This window comes from Bactrocera latifrons, unplaced genomic scaffold (genome assembly GCF_001853355.1).
Source record: "Bactrocera latifrons isolate USDA-ARS-PBARC rearing strain unplaced genomic scaffold, ASM185335v1 scaffold_122, whole genome shotgun sequence".
Lineage (NCBI taxonomy): Eukaryota > Metazoa > Arthropoda > Insecta > Diptera > Tephritidae > Bactrocera > Bactrocera latifrons.
Window position 1 is genome coordinate 966,499 of NW_017534653.1, and position 27,981 is coordinate 994,479.

A 27,981-nucleotide genomic window follows, 5' to 3' on the forward strand; every position below is an offset into this window, starting at 1 on the left:
AACGGCAGCCCAAACCCATCACCCAATCTTGCGGACATTCAGTTTTCGAAGCGAGCGCGACAAACGCGGTAGATATCGTGTCGGTGTGCGGTTTTGTTGCGGTGTTTTTGTCACATTTAATTGGCGTTAAAGTTTAACTCCAAAAACAAATTAAAAAAAGGAAAAAAGAATCACAATAAATATACAACTGAAGGTATTTAGTATATGAATACATGTTTGGAATTTTAATGTTTTGTGATGTTACTTTCGGTTGTTTTTTTCACTAATTCGATGAAAATAATTCTTAACAAAATAGTTGATTGTGCTATAAATTAGTAGTTTTGACCACAAATGCGAGAATACTTATACATATGTGCTGATGGGCATTTATTACATATACTTATGTAGTATGTGTATAAGTAAATAATATTCGTTACAAATATGTATATATGTTAAAAATGAACATAAGTGGACGCTTTTGTATGCGCAAGTACTGACATAAGTACTCATTCGTGTTATGTTACGATTGTTTTTTTTTTTTTTTTAGCCACTGCGCCACGCAATCACCTGCTAGCGGCGGCGCATGCGCATGCGCAACGCTTCAACGAAGTTTCTGATGTACATAGCTGGCCACAATATTGAAGCATTTCTCGACTTATTAGACTTCCTCATTGCAATTTTTTGCTTTTACGGCCACTTAAATTGAACCAAAAAACATTATTAGCATCAAAAATTTCCGTTGTATTTTTCGCGTAGCTCTTATATTAATAGATTTCAGTATTTGTTTTCAATATTTTTCGCGGAAGGCAGCGTGACTGCCGCCCTAACAAAGTTACCAATCAAGATGTTATAATTCCGGTTTTTTAAGCATAAGTCTGATTTGTTTTGTTAAGGCTGCTCTGAATAAGAAATTTAGTTCATTAATATATGAATTTGCATTTATCGAAGTGTATCGGCTTTGTTATATACGATTCGTGTCAACATCAAAATATTTTACTATGTGGGTCGCGTTTTCCTAGTGAACACTTTATTTGCTTAGTAATAGAAAAGAATTCAGAAGTCGTAAGAAGTTTAAGATTAAACAACACAGCAATTTTCATAAAATGTGGCAAAATGAAAACTAAGTAACTAGAGTAAGTTAATGCCATTAATACTACAACTAAGATATTATGATTTAAGGGGTTGCATGGGTTTCCTCGAGTAAAATATAACAGTTTTTTATTATTTTCTCATATAAAAAAATAAATATTTTATTACAATATTTTATTGTTACAATACACTATTGCTTACACTATTAACAAAGAAATTCCGAAATTTTTGGGCCCGCATTGGCAGGATAACTACTTAGAGGATCAACTACAGTTAAAAAAAAAAAACTGAAAATTGAATTTTTGGCAGACATTTTTACAAAAAAATTAAAATTTCAGTGAGAATTTTGCAATTTTTTTTAATTGTTGCACTCGAAAAATAAACATTCTTTAAGAATTGTATCTCAAAGACCTCCGTTCAATCCCAACTTTCATGAAGATCGGTTGAGTAGTTCTCGAGAAATCTTGCAGTTTCGAGAAAAGCGCGTTTAAAGACGGCGCAATTAGCTTAGCTAGCCTCTAGCGCTCAAGTTCTCACGGCTGTATCTCCAAAACTATTACTCGGATTAACTTGAAAATATAGGATAAACTTTCAGAGGTGTGGGGAATTTCAAAAGACAATAAAAAAAATATATTTTTTGAAACCCGTAAACTCATATAAGAAGTAATATAACTACACTATAAATTTAGTGTAAAGCAGAGTTTAGGAGAGGAAGTCAGGATCGCTAGAGTTGACTTAGTTTATGGTAGAGTTGCTTATAAAAACACAAAAAAATCTTCTGAAAGTTAAAAAACAATGTACCAAGTATGTAGCTTCAAATCGGATGATAGGTTTGCAAAATGAAATGCGATTGTACATATAATAATAATAACTGTCATGTTTTTGTTATCTGAAGAATTTAAAAGTATATGAATTTCTAGCTCCTAGTAATGGACGACACTTGCAATCAACTACTTTGCTATGAGTTGCTTGCGATAGTCTTTTTTGTTCTTCATTTACAACATACATGTATAAAATAATGCGAAAAAATTCTTCGAAACTTGTATGCGTTGTCTTTTATGATTTTGCCATACTCAACTTACTCAAGTTTATATGAGAGAACCTCTTTCACTTTTAATTCAATTGATTATTCATCACATAATCTATATGCAATGTGTGGGTCTTTGTTGCCTTTACATATTGCTACAAATACACGCAGAACCTAAGAGACAATCAAGAATTTCGCAATTAATTTCAATTTATTTAGTAACAACTTGACCGACTACAAACGCTTTTGAACCAGTTTGGTTACATATCATCACGCATTAGGATGGCTCAAGCTGCTCAAAAATATGAAATAAAATGAAAAAAGTACAATGACATTACTCCTTTATTATTTAAAAACTTGAAGTTGGTCGAAAACGTACAATAGAAAATTCTTTGAGAATCTATTACATAAGTATACAAATTTTAAATTAAAAATTATAATTTATTAAGAAATTTATTTATAGTATATAATATAATTTTATTATTATATAAAGTCCAACAAATAACCCAACACTCAACGAGATTTGCTAAGAATTCGGTTTTCAAATCTGTTTTAGATTTTACAATTATTGATCAACTTTCTTGGCAATAATAACGACCACACTTTTCCTTGAAATCTTTGAAATGGTTTAGGGTATATCCAACATACAGCGGCTTAGGAATATGTGTCAATATTAGATAACTTTGATATGCTCTAATCATTTGAATTCATTATATTTTTTAACCTAAAATTTGAACGCTTCACATCGATTCGATCTGGAGAGGAACACACTTTACTTAGAAAGTACTAATTGTTTTAACTCAACAACGAAAATATTGATGCCAACAGAGACCGTTTGATATTACTATTCTTAGTTTGGTTTAGTCAAATAGAACTCTAGATTTCCCACCCATGTCAAATTTTGTTTCGTTATTTGATTGGCAATATGAATTACAGCTATTTTGTAGACAATCAGACGTCCATATTCCTCGCATAACTACTTTATTTTGGTTATTCGAACCGCAATGAATGAACTATTCTGGAATCATTGACGATTTTCATATTTTACGATAATGTATCCCTTTAGTTCGGAAGTATTGTTCAAATAAAACAAAATATCGAGTCACTGAAATAAATGTAACTTAGCTTTTCTCAGTAACTTAAACCGAAATCAACTACTTTAACATATTGCCTCAGAACCTTGTTTAATGTCTTGATGAAATTACAAACAATACCGAATAAAAATAAGATGACAGCTTGACACGACTCACGGGTGATCTGCCAAAAAAGGCTATTGAAAAAAGCTATCACTTAGAACACCTATTAGGGATTAATCATGATGCAAATTACCGTTATTAGGCACTATTAGTCAAATAAATGATGAATAATTTACTGCATTGAAATACTTGGATGTCTGGCGTTATTTAGAATTAGATTTATTTTTTAGAAGGGTCCGCATTTCAATTCTGCAGTAAATGTGGTTGTATGGTTTATAGGACGATGAGAAGGAGATTTAATATCTGATATTAAGTCACAAAGACTTATCTCATGTAATGTAGGACTACCCTATTTCATATACTTTCATTTCTGCTTTTATATTACTTGCATATAAATATTTTTATATCAGTTGACCATATACATATATTTTTAAATTATTTCCCAAGTGTTGCAATGCGCGAAGTGTTAATTGACTTTTTCTGAACCAGTTTCATTGATATTTGTAAATGCATACCTATGTACATATATACTCACATATATGTATATATTATATATTGAAGATACACATATGTGATAATACAAACTTAGAGAGTTACTGCGGATATCCAGCAGACACGAAGGAAGTTGGGAACATGGTGGGAAAGGAAGCACTAGTAAGGCTCATTTCAATAAATTTGTATAATTACAGCCAAATAGTGAGTTATATTCTTATAGTGACCACAGCTTGAGTCATAAGCTTTGTTTAGTTATCTATTTAAGAGATAACTTCTCTATGACCACATTTACCTAATATTAATAATTGTTTCAAAATTCGGAAGATAATTAATTCATGTTGTTGCATATTTGCTGTGACAAGTCCGGAATGAGTTCGCGATTTGCCGTAAACTAATATGTGAATAATGGATTTTTTGATCTTAATATAAACTAAAAACACTCAAAAGATATTTGTTTGGGACTAATTATATATAATTACATCTTAAACGTATGCCTTGGAGACTAAATCATTCCGAACAGCAACTTATAGAGAGTGCTGTTTTTAAAGAGTATATAGTATGTACAATTATACCAGGAAATATTAAAAAGAAATTTAAATACAGATTTAATTTATTGCACTTCACTGGTATTTTATATACATTGTATGTACTGCTAAAATGTGGCAAAGAGTACGAACCTCACATTTTTACAATCAATCATGAGCAAATCATGTCAGTAAAGTTATCGCATATCAGAATTTTATCAGCAGATATTGCTGTTTTTTTACTTTTTATGTATGTATGTATGTATACACATGCATGTATTCACAAATTTTTGAGTGTTTGTATGGCAGCTATATGTAAAAGTGATCCGATCTGAAACATTTCTTCGGGATTGAAGACGTTGAACAATTCTGCCAATCAATCTGCCAAACTTGTTGAAGAGATATCGTCAAATTGTTTTGACTGATTGTGATCTTTCGGTTTGTATGATGGGTATATGCAATAGTGGCCCGATGTCGCCGGTTTTGACAAATGGGCAGTTTATTTCCGAAGAAAACGGCGTGGGAAATATTTTAGTCCGACATCTTAAAATCTGAGGAAATAGTTCGCGTATATGCAGGCAGACCGACGTACATACGGATATGGCTAAACCAACTGAGGGCGTCATGTTTATCATTTATGTATGGTATATAAAGAGTGATTCATTTCGAAATTCCCTACTTTTTTAAAGAATAAACACAGACATTTCAAATTTAAGGGAGAATGTTTATTATCATTTTCAGATACCAAATAGTCGGTTATCATTGCGCGATAACAGTTGCATTGACGGTTACGTTCTCAACGGCATCAATTTTGAAGAAATATGAAAGATTCCACGGGCTCACAATCCACACCAAACCTTTGTTTTTTCTGGATGAAATGGCAGCTCTCGAATCTCTTCGGGTTGCTCTACGTCCCAAATATGGAAATTATGCCTTTTTACATACCCATTGAGCCGGAAATAGGCCCCACCGTTGAACAAAATTTGGCTCGAAAACGTCGGATCTTCTTGGAACTTTTCAAGAGTCCATAGAGCGAAGCCATGTCGCTTTGGAATATCGAGCGAGCGATACTTCTCCCACCACATATGATAACTTAACTCCACCTAATTCACTTCATTAGAGTTTTTTCTTGAGGGATCATATGCTCAAAGGATGTGTAAAGCCGTATTGAAGACGGACCGCTAAGAGAATAAGAAACACATAAGTACATTTAAATTTTATTGAGAGATAGATAAAAATCATATAACCAAGTTTTAAAAATTAATTTTTCATAAACCATTAAATGGAAAATGGAATAGAATCATGTACAATTAACACAAATAATGTTATTATTTACCAAATTATCCAAAGATCAAATAATGTTACTGCATTCAACTTTCTGAAGAAATGCCCCGGTTAACCTGCTTTTTTTTATATGTATAAATCTCTCTGATAGTCTCAGAAGTATATTTTCTAATCGTCTGCGGACGATGGTAGTTGCCTCTCCGCAGTACGTTGCCATGTTAAAAGAGAAACAGTTGAAAGCATTGCATCGGCATAGATCAAGAACCTGCATCGCTTTCTAATCAGATAGCTTTGAACTATTTTGATTTACTTCAGGTTATTTATCACAAATAAATCATAAAAAAGCTATAGTTTTTTTATTTGAAACTTTTCTTTGCAGATGGCTTGTTCTTACATAAAATCCGGAAACAAGCTGTTACTTACACTCTTAGTCATCGCTTCCATTGCGTGCTCAGTGAAAGCGAAGACAGGTAATAATTTGTAATCAAATATCTTTGCATGCATATACATACAAATTTGCAATCTTTTTTAACCATATTTGAAATATAATATAATACGATATTTTTTATGCTAAATAAAACCAAATGCAGGACCAACACATGGCAAATTGGTGGTGTGTTATATTTCGACGTGGGCAGTATACCGGCCAGGTAATGGCGCATATGCGATTGAAAACTTCGATCCAAACTTGTGCACACACGTAATTTATGCTTTTGCTGGTCTTGATATCACACAGTCGGCCATTAAATCGCTGGGTAAATATGATTTCTTGTAATTTTGCTAACAAAATGTTTCAATGTCATAAGGAATTCCACTTCCGTTTTGCAGATCCATGGCAAGACTTAAAGGAAGATTACGGCAAGGGTGGTTATGAACACTTGACGGGTTTCAAAATCACACATCCGCATTTGAAGGTCAGCTTGGCTATTGGTGGATGGAATGAGGGTTCGAAAAATTACTCATTACTAGTAGCTGATCCGGAACAACGACGTCGTTTCGTGAAACAAGTGACCACATTCATACGTAAATATAATTTCGATGGCCTCGATCTAGATTGGGAGTACCCGACGCAACGTGGTGGCCGCCCACAAGATCGTGAAAATTTCGTACAACTTACTAAGGAATTGAGAGATGAGTTCGATAATTATGGTTTATTGCTGACGTCAGCAATCGGAGCGGCCAAGAATGTGATTGATCAAGCATATGATGTGCGACAAATTTCACGGTATCTCGATTATTTACACATTATGTGTTATGATTATCATGGCAGTTGGGATAAGCTGGTTGGTTACAATGCACCGCTCAGAGCACCCGAAGGTGATGTACTCAGCGTGGTGAGTAAGATTATTGCTTTTAACACAATTTTATAGTATGCATATATACTCACACAAAAAATGTTCAATTGCAGGAGTTTACCATCGATTATCTGCTGAAAATGGGGGCGCCCCCAAATAAAATTGTAATTGGTTTACCCTTTTATGGCCGCACCTTTAGGACACCGCGAGACGGCAATGCCGGCGATGTTACGGACGGCACCGCTTTTCAAGGTCCCTTTACTCGTGAGGATGGTTTCCTTGGTTACAATGAAATCTGCAACATTCTAAGCAATAAAACTTCAGGCTGGACCACAACTTGGGATGCAAAAACTTCCCAAATGTTAGCACGCTCCGAACGTGATGTCTTCAGTGGCCTAGTCCAAGTAGTCACATACGATAGCGCACGCTCAATTGCAAATAAAGTCAAGTTTGCTGTCGAGAAAAAACTTGCTGGTACGATGATATGGTCCATAGACACTGATGATTTCCGCGGCAGCTGCGCGCCTGAAGATGATATCTACGCGGATTACAAGTATCTACAAAGCAATGGTCATGCCATTCTGCCGAAGCGCATCAATTCAAACTATCCGTTATTGCGCACCATTAATGAAGCCACCACATTGGCATTGGACGAGGTGGAGCAAACTATAGAAGACAATGAGATTCCACATGGCAGCATAGAAGATCGAAAGAACAGCAATGCATCTGGAAATGTATTGCTGCAACGAAGTCTTCTTGGTCTTATTGCATTTGTATTTTTCACATGTCAATTAATGTTTTAAATTTGTGTTTAAGTCGCTTTTACCTTGTACTGATTAAGCATTGAGGTCTTACTTACTTTTGTGTAATTAATTTAGTATTTTTCTGTATGTCTCGTATCATGTCATGGCTAGTTAAACATACTTACATACATACCATAAAAAGGTGTACTTAAAAAATTTATAAAGTACTTAATATATAAAATGTTTGATAATTAGATTTAGTTGTGAAATAAATGTAAAAAAGTAGCTAGAAGTAGTTAATCAAGCATTTATATACATTTTAATAAAGTAAAAAACAAAAAACAGATAATATTGTCCTATAAAGAGTTAAAGTTTCATATTATTTTTCCGCTTTCGCCAATTTCATATAACACAATTTCAAATTCCATGTGATTCTTTCATTTTCCGACTACATACAAATCAAGAAGAAACTAATATCTATATACACAAAAAAAAAACTTTTTTGTTAGTAACACCATTTATAACTCAAGAACGGATGAACCGAATTGGTGGGGAGGTAGCTTTGAACCAGGGTAAGAATATATAATACTATTTATCTCTTTACGTTAAAATTCTATACATCTCATAAATACAAAAATTATTATTATAAATCTATTATAATTTGAGAAATACAGAAATCTTTTCGAAGTATTGCACAGAGCAGTGTAATATTTAAACGTGGGACGAAGGCYAAAGCAGCCAGTTCCTTTTTTTTCTAGTATGTCTGTAAATTTATTTACAGATCATATTAAAACAAATAAATAAATAATATTTCAACGGGAACGATGAAGTACATGCTTACAATTTCGAAATGTTCCTTCCTAAAAAATAATAAAATTGCAAAATATTGGGAACGGTCGAATAGAACTGCAACCAATTATTGTACGTAGTGCAATGGACGAAAACTGGCTCAGTAACCATTCGATGAATAATATACCACGTGCATTCCAAAAGACTGATGCCATAACCTTGCCAACCGATTTTTTGTCTTTCCACGCATGAGAACCGTTTCTTAATATGCAGTCCACTCGGCTGACGGTCGATTGGAGTCGGTTGATTTCACTAGTGTACAGTCCCATTTCAACAGTATTTATCCCCCTAAAACCAATGCTTTATTAATGCACAAAATACTTTTTGATTAATTTTTTTTTTTAAACTAACACAAGTTGCTTCACCAAAAATGCTATATCTCCTTAACTAATAGGTATAATCTAACTCATAGAAATCATATAGATGGTATTAGTAGTACTATCTCTGTATAAGTCGCAGTAAAACGTGGATGGATCCTCTAGTAATTATTAATTAATAATTGTCCAAATCTTATAAAACTGTTCAAGCACCTTGGTGCCGAATATTTGGATCCGAGTACCTATGGTTGACTTTTTACCGCAAATATCGGCCAATGTGTGATATATATAATTGAAATTCAGATATAATACTCTCCTGGCAATCGTATGTCTGCGTAACAAAACTGGGTTGAATAAGCTGGCATATACCAATAATAAAGATTTTCGAACTTCCGGATCATATTATATCGCGCATATCGGCCAATATGTGATTTATCACAATGAAAATGAGAAAACGTGTTTTACTCATAATAGCATGCCTCTGGGTCAAGAATGGATAAAATTCGGCGAAAAATCGACCCAGCTGCCATATAACTAATATCAGGATTTTCGAGAATCCGGCTAACTCTACTCTATATATGTATGTTATCTAAGGTACCGTAATGAAATCCTGAGAGCATTAATTAGAATGTGGATATTAACAGCATTTAGTGTTGACTAAAATAGTTAAAATCAATTGAGGCTGTGGTCCTTGCAATTTTCAAAGGCATATAGTATTTGGTTACATCAAAACTTGGCTCTTTCTTCGTTGTTCTGAATGTGTTTTGTTAATATTGGCAATACATTTAGATTTTCAGAAACCGAATTAATAATTTTTTCACAAAGATAATTTTTTTCAAACAAATCATGGATAGCGTTTATTGCTATGTAAATCAGTAGATCTTTAAAAGCATCGATATGAAAACAACGTTCTCAAACTTTTTGCCATAGAATTTATTATAATATATGAGATCTTTGCATACATATATGGTATTTATTTTGGAACCTAATGGATCTTAAAAAAACTTTTTGAACAAAAACTTTGCATGTATTCCCTTTTTTCCGGGATATTTCTGGAGAACGGTTACGCGGATAAGGGATTCCGAAATTATTGAAAATTAACCGCCGATTATTAAAGAATTCGATAAATGTACTTGTGAATTACCTCAAGAAAATTCCAAATTTTTTGCCAACCTGCCAATATTGTTTGCATAAGAACTAAAACACACCAATATGAATTGATAAAAACCGTTAACTTCGGTTGAACCGTAACTACATACACTTCATACAAGAATGTTATTTTGATCGGTCAGTTTATATGTCAGTTATATGCTATAAAGATCCGATCTGAATATTTCCTTCGGCGGTCGTATCATGGTCTTAAGCAATATTCGAGCCAAATCTCATAAAGATATTTTCTGAAATTAAAAACACATCCATCAAAGCACTTGTTTCCGATTGTTGAGTATCGGTGATTCGACAAACGAGCAGCTTCTTTGTAAAAAATGGATGTATGCAACATTTCAGATCGATTCTCAAAGACTGACGAACTAGTTGTACATGGATCTGGACATGGGTAAATCAATTATATATATTTTATAAGGTTACCGATGTTTATTTCTATTTTAAGAAATTATTATGAGAATTTAATTTTTAATGACAAGATCGCTGTTAAAAAAAAATAATAATTTTATTGCAAATTTTTTGATTAAAAATATACTGTGAGTAATTCGAATAGCTAAAGCGGTGCAAATATGCGACAAGGTACCCGCCGGAGGAAGCAGAAAATGAAGCAGACCTCCACTCCGTTGAAAGACCAGGTGGAGAGAACCTGTCTACACTTCTGGTCTCCAATTGGTGCCAGACAGTGGAAAGGAAGAACGATTGATGCGCCGTTGTATACTCGAATGCGGTGTTAGGTTCTCCAGTAAAGGAGAAGACAAAGCGGTGCTAAAAATGTATAAAAACATAATAATACAAACCTTATTTATTGGTTTCTTCCGAATTCTAAATAAAATTTTATATTTTTCGCATTGATTTATAGTATTTGGATTTTTATTTATTGTTAATGTATTTTTTAGACATACTCTCAGCAGTATATTTTACTTTAGCTATAGTAGATATAATATGTATAACAAATTCAAATGCTAACAGTCTACATATGTACATACATTTATTTATATGCATTTAACTACATACTTAGAGTAAGATAATTGTAATTTGTTACAAACAACAATTCATAATTAGAATCAAAAATCTTTATACTTTCATATTTAATATTTATCAGATATTAATTTTATTTAATGCATGTATGTATAATATTTATGCACCGGCATTTATTAGTTATGAATACAGCTTCTTGTAGTAAAACTTAAACTTATGGGTCACCTTAAGTAAATTAACAAATTAAACTTAATTATATAAACATATAAAAGCGCTAATTTTGCTAAAAGATAATCGAACCAACACCTTTACATGGACAAGTATGTTGTTATTTATTTAATTTTATTTATTTATTTATATTATATTTATATGTTATGAATACCATTTTTAACATTATATATGTATATGTATGTATGTAAATGTGTTAGTGTGTGAGTTTGTATATTTTCTAATTCAATAAAATCAAATCTTGTGTACACAACTAATACGTACACACACAAATATATATAACTTTATATATTGTCTATGAATAACTCTAAATAATTATCAGTTATATTCGATACATACTTAACGCTAACAACAGATGCATACATACATACATATGTTATGTATATATGTATCTATTTATTATAAATTGAGTATGCGTAAAATCAGTTCTGCAAGTTTTACTAATTTAAATTTATAGACACCGAAGTTATTTCTTGAAACATATAGTACATCAATGAGAGTAGAGTAAATTGTTTATTTGATAAATAATAAATTTGTATATTCGTGTGTATGTGGCTTGGCGAACTTATATAAAATCGTAGATAAATAGGTATGTATATACAAGTATATAGTCAGTGAGCTCTAAATATATCGTCACCTAAAATCCGAAATGACGTAGCATCACTTTTCATAAGTTTACAAGTGAAGGAAAAACGATATAATATAAACCAGTAATGTTGAAACCAAATGTGTATTTTGGTTATAAAATGGTGATATATTGGGCAGCGGAAGCATAAAAGTTGAATCGTAAAAAATAAAAATATTAATTTCAAAAATTCTGATGAGACTTTGTTTTGCGTTGTAAGTGACGATATGTGTATATACTTATGTATATATGCGAGTATAGATTTATCGAAAATCAAAAATGAAATAAATTTTAATATGTTTTGTGGCTGGTATATAATTATTATGTATAGCATATGGTATGTGTTAATAAGTTTAGATATGAGCATTTTAGACCATTAAACAATTATCTTTATATGGCAAGTTGGGTGCTGATGGACGGCTGAAGTGATCGTGTAATGGACGCCAACAACGAACGGGAGAGTTAACAAAATAATGCTCCACTTGGAAGTGCGCGTGTTTTAAAAAATTAATTTAAAGTGTTTCATATATTTAAATGTCATGACAAAATCTGAATGATGTGTCTTCTAGAAAATCATCAGGGTTCCTTTATTAAAATACATTTTTACTGACTTATAAAATCAATTATTTAAATCCAATGGAATTTTCGATTTTTTCATTCGTTGTCTCGGGTATGAATTCACTATTTAAAAAAAAAAAAACAATCAGTATATAGTATGTAGACAACGAGAAAATGTTCAATACAATAGCATAATTCTGGCTGACAGATCTTTAAATTTTCCATTTTCAGCTTACGAAAGGAATAGCTGAACAACTTACAACTTCTTATGCAACATGTAAGTGTGGTTGACTCTTGGTAATTGAAATTTTTAACATGAACACTCAACACTTAATGGAAAAATCCCTTTTATGATCGAAAATCGAACATTTCCTAATCAAATAATAAAAATATACGTATTTCCTTGGCAATTATTTAAAAAATAATCACAAATCGATTGTTTAAGTAAAGAAACCCCGCTCCTTTCACAATTTTTAGCTTTTATCTCACATGGACTGCTCTTCATACAGTAAATAATGGATAATTTTAAAGCTGTAGAGCAGATGAGTTTCAAAAATGGTATGTGTACATATGTATATTCTGTATCATTCTCTGAAGTATATATAATAGCAATTACATGCACCTTTTGTTCTCACAAAATTGAAGAAACATTTTCAGCTTTCAGATCTAATCGTATTATACATATACTTTTCCTAAACCTCGTTTTATACGAAAACTTCTTCTCACAAGCATTTCCGTTCGTTATTGCCACAACCACCGCCACCTAAACCTGGGCCCTTACTCCAATCTCGTTCACTTGGCAGCACATTTACTTCTATGCGGTCGCGTGTTTTGATGCCATGTTTCGTTTTTGTTTTGCTAGCCGAAAGATTTGTTGGACGCTGTGCCTGCGGTTTGTTAATGCGCGTATTTTGTTGTTGTGCAGTGAATTGACAAGGCAGCGTCGGTTGCGGATTGTCGTTAATCACCTCGTAGTGTGCCTCCGATGAGAGTATCAGATCGTGTATGTCTTTTGTAGAGCGTCGATGTGCTTCCAAACTTTGTGATTCCGAAGAGTAAGGAAACTTCGCTACGAAGTTGGGCAACGATACACCTGGTGTGCGTGGTTGCAGCGCATTCTCACTACAATCATTAGTAGGTTTGTTTTTACCGCCTTCGAAATTAGTTTGACCAAACTTATTGCTACACGGTGTGGCCGGCGATAAGTCAGTGCATTCAGTCTGTGCCTCAGACTCAACGGAACACATGCTTTGGCGTGAAATTTCTTTTTGCATTTGGTTAACTGGTGTAACATTGCCGCTAATGTCTGTCGTATTGTGTGTATTTAAGTTTTCCTCGTAGTCGTTGCTACGCGCCTGTGGAAATGGAAGACGACTCCGTATCGAATTTTCTCGTTGACCAAAACGTTGTGCCAGATAATCCTCATTAGTACTACTACTATTTTGACTACAATTGCTGTTCTGATGTTGATGCTGATGGTGATGGGTAGTCTGGTGAGCCTCATCATAGTAGTTATCGTTTTTTAGCGACATATTGCAACAACTGCTAACATCGGCAAAGTACACTTCTGACTCGGCGGGATCACCGGTAGCATGCATATCTGCAGCTATCACAAGTGCATCAGACTCTCCAGCGGCCATGGGTTGGGTTACAGCGCCCACCTCACTATTCGATTGGAAACCATTGTTTTCGATTCCACAATTACGACGAAGAGTTGCTCTGGTACTGACACGTGTGGAGGTACGACCACCTGGCGTAGCCATTTTGATCTCTTCATTACACAAAGTGGCATTGATCTCCTCCATGCATTCATTATCGCCAAGAGTTGACTCTGATACCTCGTTAGCACAGCTTGTGTCGTTATTAGAGTTGGCCTGTTGCAAGGCAAGTCGTGGAGCTGGCTGAGGATTTGCATTACCAATGATGTTGGCCTTGGCATTATTGTCGTTTCGTTTTTTGACCTTTCGTGTGGGCAAAGTATTGGAGAAGCGATCTCGCATGTTGCATCCGTCACTTTCTGAAGGGGTATTCTCATATTCACCACCACCTGACTTCGACTTCATATTATCTTCAGCACCGCTGCCACTACCGCCACCGGCACCGCCGGTTGTACGACGTTTGGCTAAATTACGACGCATACTGGCGGATGGACAGCAATTGTTGACATTGTTAACTTGATGTGGTTGTTGTTCCAAGAAAACTGAACGATGATTTAGGCAAGGCATGCGCTGTTCAGTAGGCTCGCCAACGATATTTTCAGCGGACATATTACTATTACTGTGATTGATATTGTTGGCTATAGATATATTATTGCCACACGGATTCGGTTGTATGTATTGATAGTAACCACGACGTGCGGGACTATTGGGATCACTGTATGGCGGTGGTGGACCCCAAACTCCGTAAGGCAATGCCCCACCAACAACATTAAATGCTGGTGCCGTTGTATTATGCGCCACTCCTTGCGTAGCATCGGATTCAGTCATCATATTATCCGTGACCACGGGTGCATTATTTGTGAAACCATATTGTGAATCTGGGCTTGACGGTGTTTGACGAAACTGTCTTGCATTGGGCACAGGAGAATTTCTTTGCCAAGGCATACGCGGCCAACTCCAACCAGTCGTGCGACTGCGTGCGCCAGAGGCACCGCCATGACCCCGGCATGTTGTGCCTGAATTGCCCATATGCAAATCATCGCCACCCGGATTTGGTGAGTAAAAGTTGCCTGGCGGTTGTCCTGTCCAAAACCGTGGTTCGCCATTATCATCCCAAGGATATGCTGTTGCTGGTAGCGGTACTTGCCGATGCAGATGACATTGTTCACAACAACGACAAACCGGTCCGCGACCACCGCCCATAGCGGCCATATTTGGCGGTGGACCTTGCTGACTGGTATATAAAGAGCGGCAACGCAACTCCAATTGCTCCCAATACATTTTTTTCCGCTCGTGACTGCACATAAAAATATATTTTAGTTTCAGAGGAAAGTCATTGAGTTTTTTAAGTACTAACCTAAGTAGCTGATAGACGAGCATACAGCTAAATACGGCAACCAAGACGCCTGCCACAGAAAGTCCAAATATAGCGCGTAAACAAGAGTAGAGAGAGCCATGTACTACTCCACAATCGGACAGCGAATCAAACACTAGGCGAACACCTTCTAGCGATAAAAGGGGCAATAAATTGAATTAGTATTGCGTATATTTAAAATAGACAATTTAAGAACGATGCTTTACCTTTGTCTACACGATCCACTTGGGACTCGATCATATCGGAATAACAAGTGCAAGTTCGTGTCTTTTGTGCATATTCACACTCACGCAGAGCCTGTAAACGGCTCATGTGCAGCACGGTTGTTGTAACGGTCACAAGCGCACATGTCAATGCGGATATTAGCCCACAAACACCAGAAAGTTTAATCTGAGAGGAAATATTTTTAGTTAGTATTTATTTGGTTAAGAAGTTAAAGCTAACGATTTTAAATAAATATATGTAATATATTCAGGATGATGGGAACAGAACCATATATAGTAAGGTTCAAAGATATGATCAACCCCTTCCGAGGCATTGCAGGCTCAATAAACAACTGTCACCTATGCAAATTGCCGTTTTTGCGACATGGTACCGGAAACTCAAGACGCCTTATTCTAGAGACTCAAGAGCCTTGGTGAATCCATTTATGTGGACAGGAATCTTATAACCTTAATAACGCCCAGCAAGTTCCTGGAATTGGTCGGAGTACGTGGCCTTTGGGAAAACATGTTATGGAGGAGAGGGCACAATAGACGCTATTAGTGCTTAACTAAAAAACTGAGTCGATCAAGTTAGGGATTTGGTATTGTTTACGAACGGCGCTGAAACTTAAACAATTTTTTTCTACAACCCTTTCCTATAACATTTTTAATTTAGCTAGTCTGTTGATTAAAACTGAAGTCAAACTCATAAGCTACAGAAATAATTATAGTTAACAATTTAAATCACATTGGATGAAAAGTGGTTGGGACTGACATCCAATCAATCCAACAGTACTATTATAAATAATTATTTTCCATGTTCGCGGTAATCGATCAAAATAATTACTTGTGAATCCCAAAAAAACTGATCGTCTACAACTTCGACAAGGGTAAGCTTTGTTCGAAGAGATAACATATTTTGTCAAACTAAAGATCATTCAACCCAGAGTTTTAGTATATTGGTAAAAAAAAAACAAATTTTTGAGAGTTTTGCAAAGTTTTTTAGAAATAACCCAGATCAATCTACAGTTATATTTTTATAGCACAAAAAGGTATGAAAGAGCTTTATCTGATTTTGATCGGTCAGTTTGTATGGCAACTATATGCTATAGTTGCCCGATTTAAGCAGTATATGCGGAGAGTATAGCGCTACCTTGGATGAAAAAACGAAATGCCATGAAGATACCATAACAAAAATTTTTTGGAGATTGTGGCGATGTTTTGGATAATAAACAAGAATGTCTTGAAGACACTGAGTTCAGTTTATATGGCAACTATAGCATAGTTTTCGATATCTGCGATTCCGAGAAATAAGAAACTAGTTGGGAAGAAAGGGACCTGTGAAAATTTTCACATAATGATCTCAAAAACTGAGGGACTAGTTCGAATATACGAGAATGCAGACAGACAGTCCATGGCCAAATCGAGACAGCTCGTCACGCCTATCACTTATTTATGTATGTACTATATGTATATAATTGATAGGGTCTCCGACATTTCTTTTTAGGTGTTACAAAAATTGTGGCAAACTTAATATGTATACCCTGTTTAGAGAATAAAACTAGATCAACACTTCTGGAAGCTGTTTGATAGATGCATAAATGTGTGAACGTCTTACCAAATAACTGTATCGATTTCGCCGGCGCGCCAAACATATTATGCAGACTCCAGTTAAGATCAACTAAAATAAAATAACAAAAATTTATATTTGCATTGTATTACACTAAACTATATAATTTACTTACCATTGTTGCTGGCACAAAAGTGGGTACCGTTTCGAAATTTCCAACGGTAATAGTGTACGAGTGCAATAGAAAGTAAACACCCAGAAATAAAATGCCTAGTAGGCACGAAAAACCGCCGCAGATGAGGCACCACACAACGTATTTCTTTATACCTGGACCATGACGATGAGGACCTATATAAAAATTACAACATAAAAATAAAAAATTTAGCAACAAAATTAAAAAAAGAAGCAAAAGTAGAGCATTAGTAAATCATTAAATAATAATTAAATAAATTGAGCTAACCCAACGTAGGCGCAGGAGCGACGCTGCGTAATGGATCAGGCTGTGGTATCCAGCCACAAGGTGGCGGCACACTATACTGTACAAACTGCATTACAGGATAACCGTGCATACTGCTATGCGTTTAGCTGTGTAGAATGCAACACGACCACGACGAACACCAAAGGAATTTATGCAACTTAAATTATTTTTTTTTTTTTTTGGATTGCTGCTGCCATATAAAGCAGAGAACGCAGCTGGAAGCACCTGTACAAATTTACATTTATTCACGTCAATTTAATACACATGAATAGCTCGTCGATTTGGTTAATACAAAAATTCTCAACTAACTAATAATTAACTATTTCGCACATTATTTTTTTGGCACAATACGAACACATCATTCACATTTTCATCGTTAAGTAAGTGAAAGAGAGACTTTTAAATATTTTTTAGAAGTTAAGAAAAAATGTTTGTGTAAAATTTCGTTGGCTCCAATTTTCAGTATCTATACACAATTTTAATGAGTATCGTAGCGAATATCCTTTCGCACTTTCAACTATCCGTTGCCATACTTTTTCTTAAACGTTCTGCCCACATACTGAATGCCTAAACCTAACCGAGTTGGCGCAAATACAGCGAAAGCTTTCTTCGTTAGCAAAACAAAAAGCTTTCCTCTGTCAGACACTTGTTCGTTGTGTCCTGTGCTTTGGACCACGCGTCACATCCTTCCTTAACATGTACACTTGAGGAATTTTCTCTTAACGCCTTCGATAATATTCATAAACAAATGTGTTTACGTTGCCTGTCTATATACACAAGCCCGTTGGGAAATTGAATACGCAGCGAGCAATGAATATACGAAAGTGGTAAATGAAAATGTGGAGGAAAATTGTCAAATACAGATAATAATAATAAAATGATGTCTTAGAGCTTAATTAATCGTAGCGTGAATACTAACAGACATGAACATGAAGAACATAAGTAAGTTTCTTAAGGATTGTGAAGATATTATTCATTCTGGCAAACTTATTAAACATGATTACTTTCAAGGAAATATTACTTATTTTCACTCACAAATCAGTGAATTTTACAGCATGCAATTTCTAACACTTATCCATATTTTCCTAAGAGGTAAATTACATATATGACTTAAGCGCATGTGCAGATCATAAATGTGTAGGCTTGTCTAACTGCAAGCAGAGTCAATGCATTGAGTACCCATATGCACACAGCCACAAATACATATGTATGTTTATGTACACCAATGGCTAATTGAGCATAATGCCTATAGGAATTGCAACTCACAGACATCTTAAACACTAATTTAGTAACGGTTGATGGTCTTAATTGGTCAAAAAGTGTTATTATCTTGTTTACATTATATTATTTATGATTAAATTATATGTGGATTAAAAAAATGCTCCCGCAAGTTTTGGAACTGAATAAAAGTTTTATGGTACATTGCATCAAAGAAGAAGCAGTGATCTATTATAACTCTTAAAGTTGACGCAACTGACTCTGAATCTCGATAGTAAATTTTAATAATTTCGACTCGTTGTTGAATCGTATATCTTTCCATGATGAATTGGCAAACCTTACGTAAGACAAAAGAACGGGAAAAAATTATTCGTCGTTTGGTGTCCCTATTAGTCTACTTTTATAGCGTACCTATTGAAAAACTCTATATATGTTATACTGAGGCATAACCATGATGAAAAATACTCTTCTTGCACAAGTTAAAGCTAGCATCTCCTTTTATTTTTGAAAAATGAAAGAAGAGCAAAATCAATAGGTGATACGATTCCTAGTTTTTGAAGAGAAATCAAGAAGCAAATGCGCTTAGATGATTGAAAGATGAATTTAGTCCATTTCATCTCACAAACACACGAAGTATAAATTAAAATTCATCTTTAAATCTCAGTAGTATTTGGAATATACATATGTAATATGGAATACCGAGACATAATCATGATAAAAAGCATGCCTTGTTCACTTGTGAAAGCTGGCGTCCCCGGGGACTTTCGAGCAATATCAGTCAGTCATTCGATTCCTAGTTTTAAAGAGAAATCACTAAGCGAAGTCAGAGAGCCTTGAATGAGCCTAGACTCTAATATCGACCGGAAGTGCTAACATATTGTGGACGGTCTCTACATCTATGGGATAGATTAGATTACATTATGTTAATCTGGTAGGCCAATAAGTCACGCATAGACCAGTTTGGTTCTTTGTGATACCAGATGGAGTTTAGATGCTATATTCAAGCAGAAATATACATAATTATATTAATAATAACTGAATATATATTCTACGCTACGGCCTAAACGAAAACCACGAACCCATGACTAAACATTTTATAGTTCGCCTTTCCTGCCCAAGTCGAGAATACGTTAGCATAATCATTTTAATCTAAAAAAAAGTTTTTAGATTGTCCTCAAGTTTGCTGAAAAATGAAATAGAAATTTTGTAAAACTAATTTTTTCACCTACCATTTCCCGTTACTGTTGCATTACGCAATCGAGGAGGAGGCGGTGGACGCGGCGGCAGTGGTGGCCGCTGATCATCAATAGAGTCGTGGCCCATTTTGCTATCGCCATCGTTGTAGATTTCTATATGGCTAGAATTGTAATGGCAATCACAGCTTTTATCAGTCGCCAGCGCTGAATTCTGGTCTTGCATATGGCACCAAGAGTTACTGAAATGCATCTGTATGATAAAATATATATATTGAACTAAAATATTATAGAACATTACATCTCGTTGTTGGCGTGCTTGCAAGCACCACCCGGTTTCTTTTTCTTCTTAATCATAGTACTATTGTTATCCGACTCACTGACTGTGATTTCATCAGCACCTAGCATGGCTTCCAACTGGCATTGCTTTAGGGTTTTTAATGGCGATGGATTATCTAAAACATCTGTGTCCAAATTGTCATCGCTCGCAGCCGTTTTAGTATGCATGGCGTCCGCTTCGCCGGCGGTCCCCCGCAGCCTTTCCGCGCCACAAGTACATTCCAAATCACAATCACAGCTGATATTTAACTGGGAGTTATGCAGCACATTCAATGGTTTCTCTTCCGTACCCGATTGCAGTTGCAATGTTTGATATGAGTGATTTAATAATGATTGCTCCGACTGCGCTTTGGTGGGTGGCTGCGTGTTGCGTTCGCGTTCACAATCCGCGTCATCATTTGATTGACAGTGCACCTGCACCACAATTTTACTGGAGTCCTCCTCATTTTGCCGCTGGGCGATCGTAGCCGTGGAAGCCGAAATATTTTGCTGCTGATATTGTCTTTGATTCCACAATTGTTGGTGTTGCTGCTGGGCACCGCACGAGCAGTGACAGTGACAGGTGACTTCCGGCAGTCCAGTCAGTTGTTGCGCATGCAAAAATTGTGCCTGTTGTTGTTGCTGTTGCTGCTGCGATCGATACGCCTGTCCACCTATGTGATAGTAATACGGCGGATACTGTATGTAATGGTATTGATGCTGCTGCGTGCCCACTGAGGATGCGCTATTTTCTGCCAAGCTGCCACTGGAGAGGTGATGATTGGATGCGTTTACGAAATTCGACGGATAAGAATGACTGGTGGATGCATGTTGTCGCAACTCCAAATCCAATTCATCGATTGGTCGGTGTTGTTGATTCGCTGAGCTTGTATTTAAATCATTAGAAGCCATGTTTTGTACTATAGGTGATTTTGGTTATCACACTCATATCCTATAATTAGCGACCGAATATCTCGCTTCAATTGACAAAGCTAAAAGAAACACACTTATGTATTCACCACATAACTTTCATAAGAACACAAATTCACAATTCTTACATATGCGTTGTGTACACGTAATTATAATTTCATTGCACTCCTGCACTCAATACTCCAATTCTGAAATGTTTGTTGATCTTACGTTGCTCCCACACGGTTGTTTGCGTCCATTGTGGCATTAAACCGGTTTGACCCTTTCATTAAAACCACACAACAATTTATTTTACTGGCTTTCGAACGTGTTCCCAAGTCGTAACAATGACTCTATGGGAGCAGCCGTGACGAACCAGACACGCACAAGTATTATTGAAGTTGAACTCTTGCGAAAAATTCCACGAAATGCCAGGTGCAACGGTGCAGGCACTCACACAATAAAAAATTGCACAACTTTTGTAAATAAATTAATGAAATTCTACTCCAATTATGATAAATATTAACAAAGAAAAGCGCAATTTCCACTTGAAATGTAATTTCTTTGCCAAACACGGCCATATAATATGAGCCTTGCTCACCGACGACTTAAAGTAGACTGCTACTCAGTAGATCTGGTGATACTCGTCATACATACTAGCATAGTCTGTGGGGAGCATAATGTATAAGAAGTTAGAAGCCAGCCCGCTCCTACTCATTTCCATTGACTTCTTTACACAACTCTTACTCTCGCTGCTCTTTGACATCTCTTCGCTGCGTTCAAGACACCAATTGTTTGACTATCTTCCAATACATGGTGCGTTTACTTTGCTCGCTGCCTGCTTAGCATCGTGACAAAAGCAGTGATTTTTCTTATTTTAATCAGCACCTAAAGGTACCTGGACAATGAGAGAGGTAGTTCAACAATAGCTTACTGTGCAACATTGAATGCATCAAAGGTAGGCAGGTATGAATGAGTATGTACAACAACAATTAGTTTGGACTTTACAATACGATCTTATAGTAGAAACGTGAAAGCAAACCAATTTGATTATAGAAACGGAAAACCCTACTGACTATGAACTAATGTTTTAGTAACTGAGTTACCCTCACCACTTTCATCGTAGCCCATGTGAAGTTTGAGCTGTATATATACATACTAACATACCTACCAACATATAAATTAAATTCGTTTTGTTAATTAATTTCTATTCACGACGAATCAATTTCTTCTAATCACCGTAGAGGGATTATAATTTTAGCCTCCCCTGTTTAAAAGACTCAATAATATTTTCACTAGGTATGGGTTGGTATATCGCAGCGTCTGAACCGAGTTCCGGCTACTTGTGAAATTTTCGACTTAACACTGTAGGCTCGGGAAGCCTACATGGGTATAGCCTCTTGCGCAAACTGCCGGTTCAGGGACAAGAAGCCGGAAACTCCTGAGTTCCTGATACCAGACTGTACAGCAGTCTGTAGATCGAGGATAATGGCACTCGGATCAAATCGCTCCAATTCCCAGCAGGATACAGGAATTTATTACTGTGCTGGGCCTATGTGATTCGTTGTGGCAGAGGGGAGGTCACAATTGAACTTTGTCGTATTTATTATAAAGCTGATTCAATGTGTTTAGATAGAAAATACTAAATATTTACATAATATCTTCTATCAGTACTCTTAATTAAATTTGACGTATGAATTCCGATCGTTCTTGCACATCTTCATACGGTTTGAAAAAAAAAAAAAAAGATGAATGCTTTGAATCATAATTAACAAAAATATATATATTTTTTTAAAGTTCAGTTTATAAACGTTAACTATTTCAATATTCTCTACTTTTTTAAAGAAAAAATTTATAGACTTCAAATTTAATGGGGAATGTCTATTATCATTCGAAAGAGCATTATTTGGCAGTTATTTTTTGAAGATTATCACTTTCAAATGTTGGCCGTGGCTACAACTCAGATGGTCCTTCCGTTGAACATAATTTTCGATGACTCGTTCGAGCATTTCGACAGATAACTGCCGAATGATATGCGTGATATTTTGCTCCAAGGTATGAACCGAAGCGGGATTGGCCGAATAGACTTTTGACTTTGCATATCTCCACACAAGAAAGTCTACGTCTTACATTCTCACCGGCATACTTTTTGAAGAAATATAGACCGATGATTCTACCACTACACCAAACCTTTTTTTTGCGGGATGAAATGACAGCTACTGAGTTTTTTTCAGGTTTCTCTTGGTTACAAATTCGAAATTTTTGCTTGTTTACATACCAATTGAGACAAAAATAGGCCTCATCGTTGAACAAAATTTGTCCCGAAAATGTTGAGCGGCTTCAGTTCTCGCACAAGTCGTTCCATCCACTCTCCACGGTCTTCGTGTACACTCTCAGTTACGGCTCCTTTATTTTCTTCACTGCGTGCTAGAAGTGATATATTTGGCCGAATATTATCCAATGATGAATGCTGGGTCTAAAGATGGGTCATAGTGTTGCTAATAGTATGTTCAGTAGGCCGATTATGTAGACCGCAAGTTGAACGAATAGAACTTGAATTTTCGTAATGAAGTTGAACGACTTAAAAACGATTTCAGACGTATGTAAGTCTTAACGTGACTGCTTGACACGATTCATGCATGATCTATCCAAAAAAGGTTATTAAATAAAGTACCCCTACTGTATTGCCCATTATTATTAGAAAACGACTCCGTCCAAATTTCTTTCTTTAATATACATATCTCACAGGTTGTCCGATATTTGCGATAAAAAACTTGTCGGACTTGAAAAGTGTATTCATCGGTGCTTGATTTGCACTCTGGAAAATGAAAGATTCAGATGGAACTTCCCAAGTGACATCACTTCGCTCTATAGGCTCTAGAAAAGCTATAAAAAGACACTATTTTTTTTCAGCGATGAGGTCGATTTCTAGCTCAAAGGGTATGTGTAGAGCACGACAACTAACTATTTGATGCCTGTAATTAAATTTTCGGCGACATTTGATTTCAACAACATCAATTGATGGATTTATTGAGAAAACACTTTGGAGAGAAGAGGATTTCATGTTTTGGGCCTGTAGATTGGCACCAAGTTCGTGTGATATCACACCGTTAGACTTTTTCCTGTAGGAATATCTAACGTCTAAAGTCTCGATAATCCCGCTTTAATAAATATACAAGGTCGTTCCAAAGTAAACAGGACTTTTGGAATCTTTTCGTCGACTGATTCGTTAGAATCTGCTATCTTTATCGATTGTCCAATGAGAATTTCTTGACATTTCATAGATTGAAAGTGAAGTTATTGCGTTTTAAGTGTCAGTATGTTTGTGTTACGAGCTTCGAACAAAGAGCCAACATTAAATTTTGTTTAAAAATTGGTAAAACTTTTACCGAAACGTTTCAATTGATGAAACAAGGTTTTGGCGATGACTGCCTATCCCGTAGTAGACTGCACGAGTGGTTTCAACGTTTTCAAAGTGGTCGTGAGGGCATAAATGACGATTAGCATGCGGGCCAATCAAAAGCGAGCACCAGAAATCCCATCGAACTGTGCGTGACTTCATCAAAAATTAGCCGAAATCGTCATTGGAATTCAAGGAAATGGAATTGAACATCTCCAAAACGCTTGTGACTTATTATTTGACCAAAAATCACATTTTAACCATTACGACTCTCTGTATTCACCTGATATGGCACAGTGCGACTTCTTCCTTTTCGGAAAAAGGCATTTGCCCATGAAAGGCAAGCGTTATGCAGACGTATAGGTCATTCAAAAGGCTTGCACCGGGATACTGGCGGCCATAACGGCCAACGAGCTAAAACACTCGTTGTTCGACATGCTTTTGGACCGTGCAAAAAGCTATATTGAAGCAGAAGGATACAATTTGGAATAAAATAAATTGATTTTGCCGAAAAACTATTTGTTCTGTTGTTTTTTTTTTGTTTTTTTTTTGTTAACTTCCTGTTTACTTTGGAACACACCTTGTTCAATATACTATGCTCAAAACTATAAAATAATTTTTGAGGTTCTATTTTGAAGGAAATTCGTGTATGTATGCATATGTGCACATATTTGTTCATTTGTTTTGATATGTACTGACTTTATATAAATTTGTCATTTGTTTTAAATTATTGAAACTTATTATTTGATCAATTGCGCTAAAACACTCATTTATACATACTTAGAAATCATGAGTAATTCTTCTAACTATTTGCTAATAAAAAATGCTACGAATTTCAAATTACACACACGGACGCGCAGACACAAGCAGTACGTGACAAGTGAAATAGAGGTAATTTTTTTATATGTACATATATAAACACCTATTAGTCGCCTATTAACTTTTAAACCTCTATAGATCAGCTGCTTTCGACCAATAGGCTTAAATATAGATCCTGGCGCTCACTGTCAACTCATTCGCCACAATCATCACTGCAATTTCGATACGAAACTCATCAACTATTTGGAGTTCGCCGTTTGTACAATGCAGATCGACAATTTAACTTGGTTTGGCGAAGCCGGATATATCGTATGTTCCCTCGTCTTGCTCTTGTTTTTCATATTCTCCGTGTTCGTAATGACCAGGTGGTTGTAAGTACCCATGTCCATACAAAAGGCCACTTAATACTTTCTAAATTATGTTTGCAGTATTTTACCAAATGTGCTTACCTTGTGTAACTGGTCTACAATTAAACCTTACCACTGTGGCATCCTTATTGTCTCAACTCTATTCATCTTGCCGAATTTATTTAAAAGTTCAATCATTTGTAACTCACCAAAAGAGATATACTCTCTTTTTCTCACGGAATTGGGAAGCAAGACGTTTACTATGTATATTCTGGGATTGGGATTGATCGCAATTCAAAAGAATTTGCATGTCTCGCCATTTCATTGCATCGTCAGTCTGTTAGTGATCTTGCTTGGAAATATTTACGTATATAACTTAATAAGTTTTAAAACTAAGAATGATATTCTGCCCAAAGACGAGCGAGCAGATTTAAAGTTGGAATGGCATGCCAAATCGTTACTCGTCGTTTATTTGGTCTATCTTTTCGCTCAACTCTACGATCCATTTAAATCGGTGCTTTCGAGAAGTAGTACGAATGTTGGCGTTACTGCTGCGCCAGAGCAAATCGAAAGTGAAAATGTTATAGAGGATGTGCTGGACGAAGTGGTCACTACTATGGCGGTGAATCATGAGGAAACAGATAATTCCCCTTTAAAAACGAATTGTCAACATTTTTACGGAGACATTTTCGGAAGAAAGTGTATGGTCTTTAATATCTTATTTGTAAGTATGAAGAGCATATAAAAAGGAGTGTAGCAAATTTAAGCTTAGAAATCAAGTAAGATAATTAAAGGGGTGTTTTTGAACCATGAGATTTGAAATTATTAAAATCGAAGACTTCAGAGGTCTATCGTCACCTAAAATGCAAAATAACGTATGATCACATATAACCCAGTTTCAACCAATATTTAAATTCCATTACACGCACGCTCCATTTTATTACGTGTTTCATTCGCTCCCCTGTAAATTTCTGAAAATGTTGTTACGTTATTTTGCGTTTTAGGTGATTTAGGAGTAATTTAGAGAGGAGTAAGTTATTCATCTTTAAGCCATGTACGTCGAGCAAAAACRGCATATTTTCAATAATTTTATTTTTTTCATAATACGACGTCATTTCCAGCAGTCCCTATCTAAAAAGATGCCTCCCCGTTGACAACAGAACTTCTTACAGGTTCATATGCCGAAGAAAGAAAAAAATACGGGTTTAAACTAAGGCCATAAACTAGCTATTGAACCAAAAAAAGGGAAATTTATATTCTTGACAGACTTTTTTACAAAAAATTTCAAATTTCGATAAAAATTTTAAATCCGGGTGACTCTCTGTCTGACCGTCCTTGCATGAAACCTGTATTTTGAGTAAAAATTGATATATTTTGATGTTTTCTTTGGTAAAGAAACTTACGATTTTGTGGATTTGCATAATCGGACCATTGCCACACCTACAAAATGCCATTAACCAAAAATGTATAAAGTGCTATAACTAAGCAGTAAATTAATATAAACTCTAATTTAGCACTTCGATGGCAGTAGCAAAGGACATCTGTGGGCTAAAAATTTTGAATAAGTGGGCGAGACCCCGCTCTCTAATAAGTTTAGTATTCATATCTAATAAACAACTAAAGCTTCAATAACCACATTCGCTAACGCAAAATATCAAAAGAACTTCTAACGACGGTGTGAAAATGGATCCGACCACTTTTTAGTGAAATCGCTTTTCGGAACCCGACCATTTTTTCACTTTCTAGTACACAAATCAAGAAACAATTAATAATAGTCTTGCGGTATTTTTATTGAATTTTCAATTCATAAAATTTAGTTTTTTGATGGCTCATGCCCAGTTCTTGACCGATGTTACGGCTGATACTATGCCGGTCTCTTTCGACCAATTCAGCGATTTTATCGCAATTTTCGACGACAGGCCTTCCGGAGCGTGTCGCATCTTCGACCACCTCTACACCAGAACGAAAACGTTGAAAACATCGTTGTGCGGTGGAAATGGAAAATGTATCGGGTTCATAAACTGTACAAATTTTATTGGCGGCTTGACATGCATTTTTGCCTTTATCGTAGTACTACTGTAAAATATGCCGTATTTTCTCTTTATTTTGCTCCATGTTTGCGACGCTATGACCCACAAACGA

At 35.6% G+C, this 27,981-nt stretch overlaps 3 protein-coding genes across 6 annotated transcripts; 2 read left to right on the forward strand and 1 right to left on the reverse strand.

Moving 5' to 3' along the window:
- On the forward strand, positions 1 to 7,969 carry LOC108978467 (probable chitinase 2). Of its 3 annotated transcripts, none has more exons than XM_018948775.1 (5): positions 1 to 193; positions 5,974 to 6,064; positions 6,185 to 6,349; positions 6,423 to 6,928; positions 7,003 to 7,968. In XM_018948775.1, the coding sequence occupies exons 2-5, from the start codon at positions 5,974 to 5,976 to the stop codon at positions 7,690 to 7,692; spliced, it is 1,452 nt and encodes a 483-aa protein (XP_018804320.1). In that variant the 5' UTR covers positions 1 to 193; the 3' UTR covers positions 7,693 to 7,968. The 3 variants fall into 3 exon arrangements, with proteins under 3 accessions (XP_018804320.1, XP_018804321.1, XP_018804318.1); XM_018948776.1 differs by lacking the exon at positions 1 to 193 and adding an exon at positions 842 to 1,112 and having other exon boundaries at positions 7,003 to 7,969; XM_018948773.1 differs by lacking the exon at positions 1 to 193 and adding an exon at positions 3,910 to 3,945 and having other exon boundaries at positions 7,003 to 7,969.
- Positions 7,970 to 11,850: 3,881 nt separating this feature from the next.
- LOC108978468 lies at positions 11,851 to 21,873 on the reverse strand. Of its 2 annotated transcripts, none has more exons than XM_018948778.1 (8): positions 21,423 to 21,873; positions 20,348 to 21,356; positions 20,083 to 20,288; positions 17,333 to 17,505; positions 17,206 to 17,268; positions 15,591 to 15,774; positions 15,367 to 15,511; positions 11,851 to 15,306 (listed from the first exon to the last, which is right to left on the reverse strand). In XM_018948778.1, the coding sequence occupies exons 2-8, from the start codon at positions 21,274 to 21,276 to the stop codon at positions 13,074 to 13,076; spliced, it is 3,933 nt and encodes a 1,310-aa protein (XP_018804323.1). In that variant the 5' UTR covers positions 21,277 to 21,356; positions 21,423 to 21,873; the 3' UTR covers positions 11,851 to 13,073. The 2 variants fall into 2 exon arrangements, with proteins under 2 accessions (XP_018804323.1, XP_018804322.1); XM_018948777.1 differs by having other exon boundaries at positions 15,367 to 15,514.
- Positions 21,874 to 25,440: 3,567 nt separating this feature from the next.
- LOC108978463 lies at positions 25,441 to 26,563 on the forward strand (the record flags this gene model as incomplete). The annotated part of the gene is given in 3 exon segments (XM_018948767.1): positions 25,441 to 25,564; positions 25,631 to 25,863; positions 25,921 to 26,563. Coding segments are annotated over 3 exon segments (978 nt in total), but the record flags the coding sequence as incomplete, so codon positions are not given.
- Positions 26,564 to 27,981: the final 1,418 nt, after the last annotated feature.

Excerpts from the sequence above, each read along its gene's own strand:
- LOC108978467 (XM_018948773.1), top strand. The coding sequence starts at position 3,925 with ATGGTGGGAAAGGAAGCACTA. Across the intron at positions 3,946-5,973 it reads TGGTGGGAAAGGAAGCACTA|ATGGCTTGTTCTTACATAAA; the intron begins GTAAGGCTCATT and ends TTTTCTTTGCAG. Across the intron at positions 6,065-6,184 it reads CTCAGTGAAAGCGAAGACAG|GACCAACACATGGCAAATTG; the intron begins GTAATAATTTGT and ends AACCAAATGCAG.
- LOC108978468 (XM_018948777.1), bottom strand. The coding sequence starts at position 21,276 with ATGGCTTCTAATGATTTAAATACAAGCTCAGCGAATCAACAACACCGA. Across the intron at positions 17,506-20,082 it reads TGCAACAGTAACGGGAAATG|GTCCTCATCGTCATGGTCCA; the intron begins GTAGGTGAAAAA and ends ATTTTTATATAG. Across the intron at positions 17,269-17,332 it reads CTTTTGTGCCAGCAACAATG|TTGATCTTAACTGGAGTCTG; the intron begins GTAAGTAAATTA and ends ATTTTATTTTAG.